Source organism: Chrysochloris asiatica, unplaced genomic scaffold, assembly GCF_000296735.1.
Source record: "Chrysochloris asiatica unplaced genomic scaffold, ChrAsi1.0 scaffold00007, whole genome shotgun sequence".
Taxonomy (NCBI): domain Eukaryota; kingdom Metazoa; phylum Chordata; class Mammalia; order Afrosoricida; family Chrysochloridae; genus Chrysochloris; species Chrysochloris asiatica.
Genome location: NW_006408525.1, coordinates 28,858,911 through 28,874,317, shown reverse-complemented (window position 1 = coordinate 28,874,317; position 15,407 = coordinate 28,858,911). Strand labels below are relative to the sequence as shown.

The window sequence follows — 15,407 nt, the reverse complement described above, 5'->3', positions numbered from 1 at the left end:
AAAGTTAATCACTCCCCTCCTTGCTATAAAACATCTACCTTTACATTTCCAACCCTCACAATCAGTCCTGATAACAATTATTCACTATTGTATCACAAAAGACCCGTCTGCATTTCATTGCATCAGCCCTGGCTAGTCATATTGAATACTACTCACTGGAGATTCTACCTTCCTCCAGGCCCTCTGGATCTAGGTTCCCTCTTGAAAGCTTGTAAGCCAGTCACTTCTTGCCTTTGTAGCCCTCCACCCCCCCTTGCATATACTTTTGCACTTTATAAATTGTGTTCCTCCCTCTGCAAATAAAGATGTTTCACATCAAACACTTTGTGGTTTTTGGTTTGTTTTTCCTCTCATAGATTTTCTATCATTCATAAAGCAAATATTAGTGTTTCTTAAGATCACAACCTGTTACAATGGAAGTGATTTTCAGACACACCTGAGCTTTTCTGTCCTACAATTTGTTTCCTGGAAATGCTTGTTAGACATTCCTAGGCATCTCCATGGGAATTCTAAATCAGTTGAAGTGGGATGGGTTATATGAGGGGGCTTAAAAATTTTTTTGAAAAATTCCATTATCTTTTTTTTTTTTTTAATGTTTTATTGTGAATATATGGGAGAACATTGCATTTTTCCACAAACTTTTTTTTTTCTTAAATATTTTATTGTGAATTATATGATAGTTTACATGGGAGAACATTAGTTTTACATTCATTCTATCGTATAATTGTCTCATTGCCATGGGTATAGTCCACTCCATGCAATCCTTCCCCTGTACCCCCTAGGTCTTCAGCACACAGTCACTCACCCTCTCTGGATCTAAAGTCTCTGGCTGCTCCATAGCTCCACGTCATCATCTCTGGCTCCATTTCAGGCATCACTGCTTCTCTGGGTAGGGTCCCGCTCTCTGCTCTTCTCCCTTGATGGTCCTACGGACCTCCGCTCCTAGACTGAAAAGTTAATCACTCCCCTCCTTGCTATAAAACGTCTACCTTTACAATCAGTCCTGATAACGATTATTCACTATTGTATCACAAGGACCCGTCTGCATTTCATTGTATCAGCCCCGCCTAGACAGATTGAATACTACTCACTGGAGATTCTACCTTCCTCCAGGCCCTCTGGATCTAGGTTCCCTCTTGAAATCTTGTAAGCCAGTCACTTCTCATTTTGGGTAGCCAATGTCCAAGTTGCCCATCCCTGTCTACTCTGTGTGTTTCCACAAACTTTTTGAAGTCCCCCAGTTACTTTCTTTTCTGCTAGATCTTTTCTTATTGTTAAGATTATGTACAGCAAAACATACCAATTCACCAGTTTCTACATGTACAGTTTGATGATATTGATTTCATGCTTTAATTTGTTCATCCATTCTTACCCTCCTTTTCTGAGTTGTTTCTCCTTTATTGACATAAACCCACTAAGTTTCCTATCTAATCTTTCCACTTGTTATTGTCTTTTTGATCCCAGATACGGTGTCAAGTTGGTTCTGTATACTAAAGAACTCTTAAAAGAATGTAATACTCAACGCACATCTTTTTAATTAGTTAAGCTTAATTGCTCAGTTTAAAATGACTTCAGGGAATATTTTTTGTTTAAGGTTTAAAGACTATCTCAGAGCAGTAATTTCAGGGGTTGATATACCCTCCATGGCTCCAAAAAGTCTAGAGTCCATGAGAATTTGAAATTCTATTCTGCATTTTCCCCCTTTTGATCAGGATTCTCTGATCAAACACTACCCAGTATTTCTGGGCTCATGGCAGAGAAGGCAATTAATTGTTCATGGAAGGTATTAGCCACACATTCCATATCCTTTTTCTATTTCTAACTCCTCCAGATGAATAGAGACTAGTTGTTGTGTCTTAGATGGATACTTAAAAGCTTTTAAGATCCTCCTACAGTGCACTAGGAAGAAGCTCTGGTAATGTAGTGGTTACGAATCGGGCTGCGATCCTCGGGGTCAGCAGTTTGAAACTCACAGCTGTTCCACGGGAGAAAGATGAGGCTTTCTGCTCCCATAAAGATTTACAGCCTCGAAAACCCTGTACAGGGTCGCTGTGAGTCGGAACCAACTCCACGGCACATAACAACAACAACAACAGTGCAATAGGAGGCAGAACAGAAGCAGTAAACACATTATTGGACCATAACTGGAATGTCTCATTAAACCATAACCCTCAACTTCCAAATCAAGGAACCAAATCCCATGAGGTATTTAGTTGTACATAAGCAGTCTCAGCAGCTACTATTTCTTATTAATTTTTCTGTTGTCATTTTTGTCAATTCAACTTTTTACAGCAACTTATTTATAGAAATTATAACAATTTCTGTAAATTATTGTAAAAAACCCTACTATTAATCATTGCAATTTCTCCAGCACTATCAGCCCCCTTTTTCTACCTTCCTTTCACCCTTGCTAACCACTGATAAACTTTGTTCTCTATACAGTGGCCTTCTCTAGTAGTTTTATATAAGTGAACTCACATAATACTACATACCTTTTGTGGTTGACTTATTTTGCTTGACATAATGTCTGAGTATGTATTAAGACTATTTCTCGTACTGGCTGAGAAGAGTTCTATTGTATGGATGAATATGTACTGTGTTGTGTTTATCTCTTCATTTGTTGGGTATTTAGGTTGTGTCCACCTTTTGGATAGTGTGACTAGAACTACGTAGATGTTGGTCTGCATCTCGTTTTAAGTCTCTGCTTTCAAGTCTTTAGGGTAGACATACACCTGGGAGTGGAATTGCTGAGTCGTACGGTATTTCCATTTTTTTTTGTTTTGTTCTGTTTTTTAGTGACCGCCACACTGTTTTCCACAACAGTTGTTACCATTTTGCCTTCCCACCAGCAATGGGTAAGGGTTCCAGTTTTCCCACATTCTTATACCAATTCTTACTTTTTTTCTGTTTTGTTTTATAAATCTAGCCATCCTATTGTTGTTAAGTGCCATTGAATTCGTTCCTACTTACAATAACCCTGGATAGGGTTTCCAGGGAGTAACTGGTGGGTTTGAACCACCAACCTTACCGTTGGCAGTCCAGTGCTTCTCCTACAGCGCCACACCCAGAGTCCTAGTGGAAGTGAAATGGTATCTGATTGTGATTTGGATTTGCATCTCACTGATAACTAACAGCACAGAGCATCGTTTCATGTTTGATAGCTATTTCAATGTCCTCAGTGGTGAAATGCCTTTGCCCATTTTATGATTGGGTGGTCTTTTTTAAAGTTATCTATGTTTTACATATTTTTTTGGTTTCTGAAGATACTGTTCTAATCTATGGTTTGTCTTCACTTTTTTGGTGAAATCTTTGGCTGAATTAGTGTTTTATTTTTATAAGGCCCTGTTTGTTTATTTTGTCTTTTGCTGTTTGTGCTTTTGTTGTTACAGGCTATATACTTTTAAGCCTGCATTTTATTATGGACTCTATATTTTATAATTTACCATTTCTTAATATAGATCTCTTTCCTTCTTCCTCAATATCTTTTGCTCAATTTTTGCCAATCTGTGACATGGTATTTAGCACATAGAACCCCAAATCAAACCCATTATCCTCAAGTCAATTTGAACTCACAGTGAGCCGTAGCACAGACTAGAACTGCCACATAGGGTTGCCAAGGTTGTAAACCTTTACTGAAGCCACTGCCACAAAGTTTTCCCATGGAGCAGCTGGTATTCAATCCTCCAGCCTGTCAGTTAAGTAGCCAAGCACTTAACCACTAGGGGTCATCTAGCACATAATTGTTGTTAAATACCATCAAGTTGGTTCTGAATCATAGGGTTTCCAAGGAGTTTGGTGAGTTTGAACTGCTGACCTTGTGGTCCAGTGCTTATCTTACAGTACCACACGTAATAGTTCAAATTTATTAAATGTTTGCTTTGGCATAGATTCTCTATCCATGTTAAGACCCACAAAAGAGGGAAAGGGTTAACTGTTCTTAACAGCAGCAAGTACTGTTCTGATACTTGGACTAGCTGTGCAGAGAATAAAGTCAGGATTAAGGGAAAAGAACAGAAAAAGTTTGGTGTGTGTGTTTTAGGTGCTATTGAGTTAGTGACTCTTGGAACTTTTTTTACTTTGTAACTTGAGACTCATTGTAATGAAAAACGGATTTCATGTGCTAAATGTTCACGTGAATGACTTTTTGATAGCTGTGCTTGTATCTGAAGGTTGCTAAAGGCCCTCCCGCTTCACTTTTTTTTCTCAAACCCTTTGCAATGGCTAATTCTGTTTGGAGTGGTTCTTGGGAGGCTGCATATTACCTTTCATTAGTTATATTTAGGGAACACTGATACTTAATATTTAAAAGCTCTGCATACCCAGCTGAAAGAAAACCTTACTGGTTCATGGTTAAGACTCTGCTTGATTTTAGCAGCTGGTAGCTCCAGGCTAAATTCTCCTTGTATTCCTAGAAATTCACAGGTCCTAAAAAGGCAAGCATTAAGGAGACTATAAATAATGCATCTGAGGATTAACTCAAGAAATCAATGATTATTTCCTCCCAGGCTACCCAATGTCTTTAAAAAACTATTTAATTAATCCAGCCCTTTGTTTAAGTTTTTCTGCCTGAATTTATAGATTTTAGCTTTTCTGATAAAAGCTCAAAATGAATTGTAGTCGTTGTTCTGAATTGACTTGTGTCCTCCCAGAAAGTGTTGTAAACCCTAACCTTTCTGCCTGTGGTTGTAATCCCTATTGGGAATGGGTTGTCTTTGCTCTGTTAACAAGGTAGGATTAGCACTGGGCGTATTAAAAATCAGTCTCTTAATGAGATGTCAGTGCTGACTCATAGCTACCTTGTGCACAACAGAACAAACACTGCTCAGTCCTTCACCAACCTCACAGTCATTGCTATGCTTGAGCCCATTGCTGCTGCCACTCTGCCAGTTCATCTCATTGGGGATCTTCCTCTTTTTTTCTGACCCTTCACTTTACCAACTGTAATGTCCTTCTCCTGATAATATGGCCAAAGTATGATAGACAGAGTCTCCCCATCCTGGCTTCCAAGGATCATTCTTGCTGTACTTCTTCCAGCACAGAGTGGTTTGTTCTTTTAGCAGTCCATGGTACTTTTAATATTCTCCTCCAACACCAGAACTCAAATGCGTTAGTTCTTCTAATCTTCCTTATTCACTGTCCAACTTTTTCTTGCATATGAGGTTATTGAAAATACCATGGCTTAGGTCAGGCACACCTTGCTCCTCAAACTGATATCTTTGTTCTTGAACACTTTAAAAAGGTCTTTTGCAGCAGATTTGCCTAATTTAGTACTTCCTTTGATTCTTACTTCCATAAGTGTTGGTGGTTGATCTGAGCCATATGAAGTCTTTGACAACTTCAGTCTTTTATCTCAATGCTATTTATTGGCCCAGTATGAGGATTTTTGTTTTCTTTACATTGAGGTACAACCCATATTGAAGACAGTATGTATTTTAAGTCCTCTTCACTTTCAGCAAGCAAAGTTGTATCATCTGCAAATCACAGGTTATTATTAATGAGTCTTCCTCCAATCCTGATGCTACATCTTCTTCATATAACCCATCTTCTCAGACAGATTATGTGCTCAGCATACATATTGAATAAATATGGTGAAAGAAAAAAACCCTGGCACACACCTTTCCTAGTTTTAAACCATTCAGTGTTCCTTCAATTCAAGCCGAAGCTGAAGAATATTAAAACAAGTCCACAAGCACCAAAATAGGACCTTAAACATATCTCACCTGAATTTACAGATCACCTGAAGAAGAGATTTTGAGATTAAAAGATTAAACAAGGAAGCCAGGAAAAGGAAGAAGAAATGGGGGAAGATGCCAAGTCAGTGAAGATTGCCCAGGAGTAGAAACTCAGAGAAGATAAGGACCTTTCTCCAGAGCCAACAGAGAGAGAAAGCCTTCCCCTAGAACCCGCACTCTGAATTCCAACTGTTAACTTCTGAAACAGAATTCTGGTGTGGTACTATAGGACAAGCACTGGACTGCTAACCTCAAGGTTGGCGGTTCAAATCCACCAGTTGCTCTTTGGCAACCTTATACAGTATTGCTGTGTGTTGGAACCGACTTGCTTGCTGGCATTTAACAACAACAACAAACAGAAACTAAATCTCTGTTAAAGCCACCCACATGTGGTATTTTGTTATAGCAGCAATAGGGAACTAAGATCACCAGTAATGGCTTTTTAATGGATAGCAAACATTTGTAATTTTTTTTAAGTGTTTGTTTTTGCTTTTTAAATATTTCAAGCTTTTAAGCCAGTTCCTAGGAGGCACTGGTACAATAATACATTTGGAGGAATAAATAAATAAAAAGGATGTATTTGCCATGTCAGAACTTGGCCTTAGGTCTGTTTGGTAGGGGATTTTTTTCCTTTCTTGTGCCATTTCATTAATTCCATGTGTTACTTCAAGATCCTTATCAGTCAGTGCCATGGGGTGTGTGTGTGTGTGTGTGTGTGTGTGTGTGTGTGTGTTTGGTGGTTTGTTGGTTAGTAACTGAAAATGTGAAGCAAAATGTCACCTTTTTTTCTTTCTCACCTGATTCCCTCTCCTATTTTCCCACACATGCAAAAGCTCAAACCCCAATCCTATTTCTTTGATGTGGAGGCAGTAGGGATAGAAAGGAAGTATGTTTCCATTCCATTATCTAAGGAGATTTGAGCATAATTTAGCTTGTTGCAGATAACAGTTCCCTATTCTTGTTTTCTTATCATTCAAGACCAGTATATATATATGTGTGTGTGTGTGTGTGTGTGTATGGTTTGTTCACCCTTGTCTCAGCTGGATGTTTCTGTTTGCTCAGTCTTAAAGTGTTCCTTTTATTGTCATTCTTTTAATCATTTAGCTCCATTTGGCACTAGCATCTGCCTGTTGCATCTCTTGTGTGTATAAAATCCTGTCTGATATACTTGCTTAAAAACCAGTTTTATTGTCACAGATTGCAGCATTTGAAAAAGTTGATATCCTCACCTGAATTCTCACCATCCAGACAAAGCAGTAAAGTAGATCTCTGTTTTTTTCTCATTCCATTTAAAGGATCCATGCTAACTTCAGAGAAAAGTGAAGAACAGCCTATAAGTAAGAATCCAGAAAGCCTTTCTGCTAATAAGTTCCCAGTATCTCCAGATGGTTCCACCAGTCCAAATAAAGAACCAGCAATGGAAAGGTAAGAAACATTAAGTAGTAGCTAAGTAACAGCTTCACTTATACTGAACTCCTTTGGGTCTTTCTCCCCTACTTCCCTAGCTCTTGGCACACAAACATTAACCTCTCATTGCTTTAGTACACTTCTTTTGCTGCATTGTATCTAGGCTTTTTGGGGGTCTTTTCAGTACCAAAATATATGCTTGTTGTTCTTGTGAAGTGCCTTAGAGTCGGTGCTGATCCATAGTGAACCTGCATAGGGTTTCCAAGGAGCAGCTGGTGAGCTTGAACCACCAACCTTGCAATTCAAACAGTTTTACAGTCTGGCGCATTAACCCACAGCGCCACACCAGGACTCCAAACATATGCTACAGTATGAGAAATGCAGTTAGAGCTATCCTTTCTGAAAATCAGAATAAAATATTATAGAAATAAAACTTAAACAAACCTAGAGCTTGATGGTAGATGTTTCCCAGGAATGCTTCCCCTAATTGCCTTTTTTTTACTTTATAGAAAAAGTGTAACAGTTGACCCCAAAAGATATTCAGAATATCTTTTAGGAATGGCTATTCAAATCACTGTGGAGTCCAAGAAAAAAATCACTATGGAGTCTTGGTATGGTGCTATAAGATAAGCACAGAACTGCTAACCACAGGTCAGCAGTTCCAACCCACCAGCTGTTCCTTGGAAACCCTATACAGGTCTGCTATGAGTCAGAACCATCTCAATAGCACAACAGCATTCAAATCCCTATTGATATTAGATTCCGTAATGCTAGGTATTTCCAAAAGTACTTTATCTACATCTTCTTTTGCTCTTTACATTACCATGAAAATAAAAGTGCACACTCTAAACTCTTCCTCTTTGATAGTTCAGGAAAAAGAGATGCAGAGCTCTATGGTTTTATATCTCACCACTCTTAAGAAGGAAAAGGAAAACAATTAAAAAGAAGGAAAAGGAAGTTATATGTATTGAGTGCTAGTAATTGCTTTTTTTTTTTTTTTCATCTTTCTGGGAATGGTGACAGACTAGCAATGATCTAATCACACTGTCTTTTCCAAGCCCCTTGATGGACTGAGGAGATATCTTTTTAGGCTGTTGGTATACTGGCATTCTGACTGTCACAACAAATGAAAAGATTGAGCTTCCATAGGCACTAAGCCCATGTTTAGGGGAAATAGCCACATTGCCATGCTTTAGTTGAGCTAACCACTTCCTGTCCCCCACACCCCACACAGAATGTACCCTATAAAGATTTCTATCACAGAACCTACACATTGATTGAACATCCTCCCTCTACTAGCCTGTTTAAGAGCAGCAATTCAATCTACTGGGCCTTGCTAGTGACTGGTTTATAGTATGCACCCAATCATTGTTTGACTTAATCAACCTCTGAGTACCTTATCATCTGTTGATGAGTGTTTTTTTCCCCACAAAGTCCTAAACACTTGAAAGAGTAGAGGAATTATTTACTAGCTGAAGCTACTCTTTTGACTTAATATTTTATAACTGGCTTTGTTTTGGGAATGACTTTGAACATTTAAAGGGCAGGAAATGGGATAATTCTATGAATTTTGCTAAAATTGCATAGAAAGTATGAGTGTAGAAATGTTAGAATTAATCAGCTTTCTATTTTCATGAGAGATCTGCGGTTAGCACATCCATTTGGACTCAAGTGGAATAGTGTATAGAATTTCAGTGAATGGCAGTGGGTAATTTGGTGAAATCTGCTGACATGCTTTAAAAGAGTTAGAAGACAGACTACCTCAGATCAGCCCCTAAGGGAAGCCATTTGATGTTAACCCTGATACTTTGGCAAGCACCGTGAATCCAGATACTCTGAGGCCATCATGTTGGCTCCTTTTTACTGATTATTCCTGATGTCTCTCGGAATGTGAGCTGTTTTGATTATACTTTGGTGGCCTGGTTAATCCTTTCTCAAGCTATTGTGATGGTTTTCTCCTTCCTTCATCTTTCTAGGTCTTCAAAATTCCTGGTAGAAAACAGGTGCAATGTGCGCAGCCATTCAAGAAGTCTTCAGAATGGAAACTGCCAGTCTCAGGAGGCGCTTGTTAAAACTGTGGATGTGGAGGAGCAACAGCTGGAAAAGCCTGAGGCATGTGGTTTCGTTGAGCAGTCTTATTTGCCAAGGCAAGATCTAGGTAATGTTTCATCTGCTCTGATAGAGGAAACACTTACTTTACTCTGAATCCTATGTAAAGCTCTTCTAGTTCATCAGTCTTCAATGTCCAGGTCTATTATGAATGTATCTGTGATAGTTAAGCCCATTTTTTATAGAAATAACTTGAATGTGAATCCAAGTTTGCTTGAAAATTATTGCAGCCATGAATTGTCCTTATTGGGTCAATACATCTAACAGTTTTGAGAACAGGAGAATCTTGGTACACTCCAAACTGTTAGACTAGAGTAAAGCCCACCAAGTCCACGACGGTGCTGGGCAGAGTAAAACTGCTGTGTAGGATTCCTGGAGCTATAAATCTGTCCAGGTGCAGACCGCTTCATCTGTCTCCATGGATAGCTAGAGGACTCGAACTGCTGACCTTTCAGTTAGCAGCCCAACACCTAAGACAAGAATAAAAGGGCCCTAGAATTAAGCTTTCAATAAAGGCCTGTCCTTTATTGAAAAATGAGTCAGCTCTCCAAAGCAAGTTCTTCTTTTATGAATTAATGAATAATAAATGATTGTATATTTTATTCCTTATAAATCACTTTTAATGAGTAGTGTGTTTTATGGCTTGTAAATCAAAATTTTAGTCAGTAAAGCAAGTTTTAAATCAATCCTCAAAAACACATTATCATAAAAGGTGCTGTATGGCTTCTAAATGTGATATTTGGTCATGTTCACTGGGGTCATTTTAGTAACTTTATACATTGTACTTAGCTAGCTATGCTTACTTCCTGATGGAGTGACATTTTCTGAGATATTCCCAGGATTGTTAAGTGCTGTCGAGTCATGGTGAGCCTGTATAGGGTTTCCAAGGAGTGGCTACTGGATTTGAACTGCTGACCTCATGGTTAGTAGTCAAGCACCTGATGAAGTGACATTTTCTGGAATGTTTCAGGGATGTCCTCTGCTGTTTTTAATTTGGTAATGATATCTGATGATTTATTAAGTGAAAAGGATAATGGTATCATAGATGAAGAAACAAAAATAGAGCATTTCATTTTCATGGAAGTACTATTGTTTATTGCCAAAAAATTAGAGAACATAGATAATAAAAAGAAGGAATATTTAGTTACTTACATTCTTGTCACTTAGTGATAATACTTTTTTAGTCATTTTACTTAAAGGTGTTTTGTTTTGTTTTTTAACTAGAATCACAATAATATTTTGTAGCTATTTTCTTTAATATATTAAGGACATTTTTCCATTTTATTATAAATCAGCATTTATGTTCAAACTCTAATTAGTGATAAGTATTTTATTGAAATAGATGTTCCATGATTTATTTAGTCTCTCTTATTGAATGTTTGGGGAGTGTGGTTACTCCATACAATCAGCACCGGACTGTGAGCCACAAGGGCCATGGTTCAAGCCCGCCAGCCACTCCATGGGAGAAAGATGAGGCTTTCTGCTCCTGTGAAAATTTACAGCCTCAGAAACCCCGTATAGGGTCACTATGAGTTGGAACCAACTGGAAGGCACTTAACAACAACAACAACCTTGGATGTTTTGACAGTTTCTAAAGTTTTCTGACTATAAATACCATTGTAGTGAAATTCCCTATGACTAACCTTTGCATGCATGTACATTCTTTTATTTGCAGGGGGGATACATTTCTAAAACTGGGATTACTGACTTAAAATGTATATGCTTGTTAATACTTTTGCTACATAATGCTAAATTGTCCCTTAGAAAAGTTGAACCACTTTCCACTTCCATAAACAGTGGATTAATGTAGCCACTTTTCTCTTAATCTAATTTATTCTGTCTTTTTAAATTTTTGGCAGAGACTAGAAGGTAATCAAGATTCATTACCATACAGATTAAATTTCTTCCCGCCTTCCTTTCAGAGAGGACCCCTTGTCTAGAATCTGGAGTCAGCCTCTTCTCTGATAATCCTGAATCTGATCCATCTGAAGACAGAGCCCCAGACCCGACTGATGTTTGCAGCATGCCAAGTTCATCGTCTGCATTGAAGTTACCCCAGTTGCAAGTTGTAGAATCTGCCAACAGTTCAGCAGATACTCATACTACAAATCCTGCTAGGAACGATGTGAGGGAAGAAAGCGTGAGCAGGAAGAAGCCAGGAGCGCTATCTTCGACAGAAATGGTCAACAAAAGAATATCCATGGTGGCATCAGGCTTGACTCAAAAAGAATTTGTAAGTCTATCTTATCCGTATCTCCCTAGTGACTGACACTGTATCTCATATGGTGTTGTTAAGTGCCATCGAGTCAGTTCTGACTCATAGCAACCCTGGATAGAGTTTACAAGGAGTGACTGGTCAGCTTGAACCACCGACCTTGTGGTTCAAACCGACCTTGCAGTCCAACACATTAATAACCTGCACCACCACACCAGGACTCCGTATCGCAAATAGATACTATACAATAGGAATGAATATTCTATAGGAAGAAATCTAGGGGACAGGCACAATTTCCTGTAATTTTACTCCCACTGGTAACACCTGAAAATGTGGACCTAGGTAAAGCTTATAACATGGATTATTTGGTATATATGAGGGAGCTTCAAAAAGTTCATGAAAAAATGGAATTAAAAGATACTGTATCTATTTGAGAAAATAATTATTAGAAAGCTTATAATTTCAAGTATGATATAGAGCTGTTGAATTTGGATTTTTTTGTACCTAAAAAAGGTGAGTACTACGCCTCAGAAAGCACCTTTCCTCCTGCCCCCGCCTTGGTTCACAGCTGATTAATTAAATCCTAATTGGTTCCCGCATACTGCCAGACAGTGGCATTTCTTCAGTATTTATTTGTCTTCATTTCTGGCTTGGAACACAGTTATTCAAGAGCCTGGCCTAACATTTCTTCCCTGCAACACCCCTTGCTGTTAGAATTTTGGCACTTTATTGGGCTCTTGATGTCATAAATGGAAACTGTTTCACACTGTGGAAAAATACTCATAGAAATATTAAGACCACTGCAACCTTGTTCACACATCCTGGAACATTTACCTCCCCTGTGGTTAGTCAGCATTGGCATCACTTCAAATTAAAGTTATTGAGTGAATATCTCTTTAAAACCATAGTAAGCTAACACACTAGAATATCAAATGGATTTTTATAGTAGGTAACTTACTGCATACTGAGAAATAACACTTAGTCATTCTTAACTATCTCCCTTAATGTATCCTTCCTAGGATAAGAACCGTTTCTCACTCTAACTTCTCCATAGTTAGTGACTCAGCATACCATTTTCCATGTGGCCAAATGAGTCCCATTACTAAAAGGGCAACGTAAATGGGTTTGCCCTAGTTGTTATAGTGAATTAGTGCAGGGTAATAACTGCTGCAATGCTCATGCCCCAACCATGTGCCAGGACCACTATTTGCCCTGAAAGTTCAGACCTGTGTCTGTTTATTTTGCTGTTGATCACTTGTGTACACATAGAATGCTTTTAGTTACTGAAAATTAGCATTCTTATTCTTTTGAGAGTTACACTTTTCAGAGATAGTTAAAATTGTCTGATCATTCTTGCCATGGGCAATTCTGAGCTTCAGATTAGACTGTAACTGGCTTGGGTGCATATTGTCTTTAAACAAGCAAAAAGAAAAACTTTTGAGCTCTATTCAGACTTGTTGAAGTGTGCTAAATTTATGATGAAAGCTGCTGACTGTATTACACATGATTAATTCTGAAGCCCATATTAAGATGATCTTTTCAGCAGTTCCTCTTCTAACTGAACACTGTTTCAAGGCCGGGATTTCAGCAATTAATCAGTTCAGAATTGCTAATGATCCTGGAGAGGGCAGTGGTAAAGGGGGGAAGGATGTCATTAGCTTCTCTAGGCTGCCTTCGTCAGTGCCCCGTGGCCATACGGAATGCGGCAGCATGAAAGAAAGATGGCCTGACCTCTGTTGCAGTATTGTGGACCACATAACTATTGGCGTGGGTGGTGATGGCCAGTAAATGATGGCCTTTAGTAAACAAAGTTCTTTACCAAACAGTAGCTACCAATTATGTCAACTGTACCCATAATGGATTTGGTTAATTTCTTTTACTGCCTATTGATTTTTATTTGGTTGATAGATAATAACTAGAAGGCTCCAGATTTCTTTTGAGAAGAATATAAACCTCTTCCAGTCTTTTTCCTTAAGGTGCAATTGGTAGTTTTTGTCCTGACCTTTAAAAGCATCTTGACTTGAATGTTATGTAACTATCAGAGGGTGAGATTTTGCTTCTAAGCCGCATATATCTGTAATGTAACTATACAGGCTAGCTGCTTCTCAGTTTATAGAGTAGGCTGATAAATCAAAATTACAGTATAGCGGAGTATCACTACACAAAGAAAATGTCCAAGGGAGTCAAATGACACATACTGTTAAAGGAAAAATTAATATTATTTTGCATCTTGCTTATAATCCCACTTCTGTTAGCCTAAACTATTTTGGTATTTCTGACTCTGTGCGTAATTTTTATTGACTTACTATTATTTTGAAGGAGCCCTGGTAGCATAGTGGGTTACCAGTTGAGCTGATTAACCGTAATCCCAGCAGTTTGACTCTACCAGCCGCTCTGCAGAATTAAAATGAGGCTGTCTGCGCCCTTAAGATTTATAGCCTGGGAAACCCTATACAGGGGTGCTATGAGTCAGAACCGACAACTACTATCACCACTATTGGTTTGAGACTTAAGCCCTGTTAGAATAAAATTTGATACGCTTTTTCTGAGAAAAAAGGGAGACTCCAAGCTAGGATAATTAAACTGTGTTCATGAAATAATTTATTACATTGCAATATGTATTTGATTTCAGATGCTTGTGCACAAGTTTGCCAGAAAACACCACTGCACTTTAACTAATCAAATTACTGAAGAGACTACTCATGTTATTATGAAAACAGGTATGCCACAAAGTTGAAAACAAAATGGGTTGAATCTGCTACATAAATTGCATGAAGAAATAGAAATATTTGATAAGTGTCTTAGCTATCTAGTGCTGCTATAATAAAAGTACCACAAATGAGTGACATTAACAAACAGGAATTCATTTTAGGAAGTCTAGGATATGGGTGGGGAACTTTTTTCTTCCAAAATTTATAACATTATTGGAAGGCCATACAAAATGATCCGCTTAAAAATTAACCTACTTTGTTTGGTCAAACATTTAATTAACTCACCGTAGCGTAGTGGTTACGAATCGGGCTGCAAACTGCAAGGTCAGCAGTTCAAAACTACCAGCTGCTCTGCGGGAGAAAGATGAGGCTTTCTGCTCCCGTAAAGATATACAGCCTCGGAAACCCTGTTCAGGGTCACTATGGATCAGAACCGACTCGACGGCACTTAACAACAACATCCTAATGTGGCGACATAGGATAAGCACTCATCGGTTTGAACTGCAAGGTCAGCAGTTCACTCACTAGCTCTCCTCAGAAACACTATACAGGGTTGCTATGAGTCAAAACTGATTCAGTGGCACTAAACAACAACAACAGTGTGATGCTTGGAACTGTAGTTGCCTAAGCGGGGCATGGCCAAATGATTTCATGGACCAGACGTTCCCCATCCCTGCTCTAGGAAAAGGCTTTCTCTTGCTGTCAGCCCTGGAGACAGGTCCTTGTCTCTGAGCTGCTTCTCCTGGTCATCTTCATGGGTCTCAGCAGCTCCCTTCCCACATCTCTACTTCCCTAATCTTCCCTGTTGACTCAAGACCCACTGCACTAGTGTACCAATAACAAACACAGCCCGTTCTCAAGTGGGAGTATAACCATAGGCGTAGACAGTAGGATTTATTGCACATACTTTGGGGGAAGGCACAGTTCAATCCATAACATTAAGCATAGCATATATGATAGTCTTTCAGTAGTTAGTTGTTACTTCATGAGAGGATAATTACAGTTTGTTACTACTTCCTGCCCCCCTTTTGTTTTGGGTTAATATTTGGAGGATAAGCCCTGGTGTGGCACTACAGAATAAACACCCAACCTCAAAGTCAGTTTATGAACCACAAGGTCAACAGTTCAAACTCATCACCTGCTCCGTAGAAACTCTGTACAGGGTCGATATGAGTCAGCACTGACTTGATGGCACTTAATAACAACAAGCCAGAAAGATGAGCGATTTCTTCT

General features: G+C 38.7%; 1 protein-coding gene across 2 annotated transcripts in view; it reads left to right on the top strand.

The window, feature by feature from the left end:
- The window catches only part of BRCA1 (breast cancer 1, early onset), a 74,367-nt gene that overhangs the window by 42,483 nt on the left and 16,477 nt on the right, over positions 1-15,407 (top strand). For both annotated transcript variants that reach the window (XM_006832701.1, XM_006832700.1), the window contains exons 12-15: positions 7,028-7,157; positions 9,116-9,297; positions 11,171-11,481; positions 14,096-14,183. In XM_006832701.1, the coding sequence (XP_006832764.1) occupies positions 7,028-7,157; positions 9,116-9,297; positions 11,171-11,481; positions 14,096-14,183 (711 nt within the window). The remainder of the gene's footprint in view (positions 1-7,027; positions 7,158-9,115; positions 9,298-11,170; positions 11,482-14,095; positions 14,184-15,407) is intronic.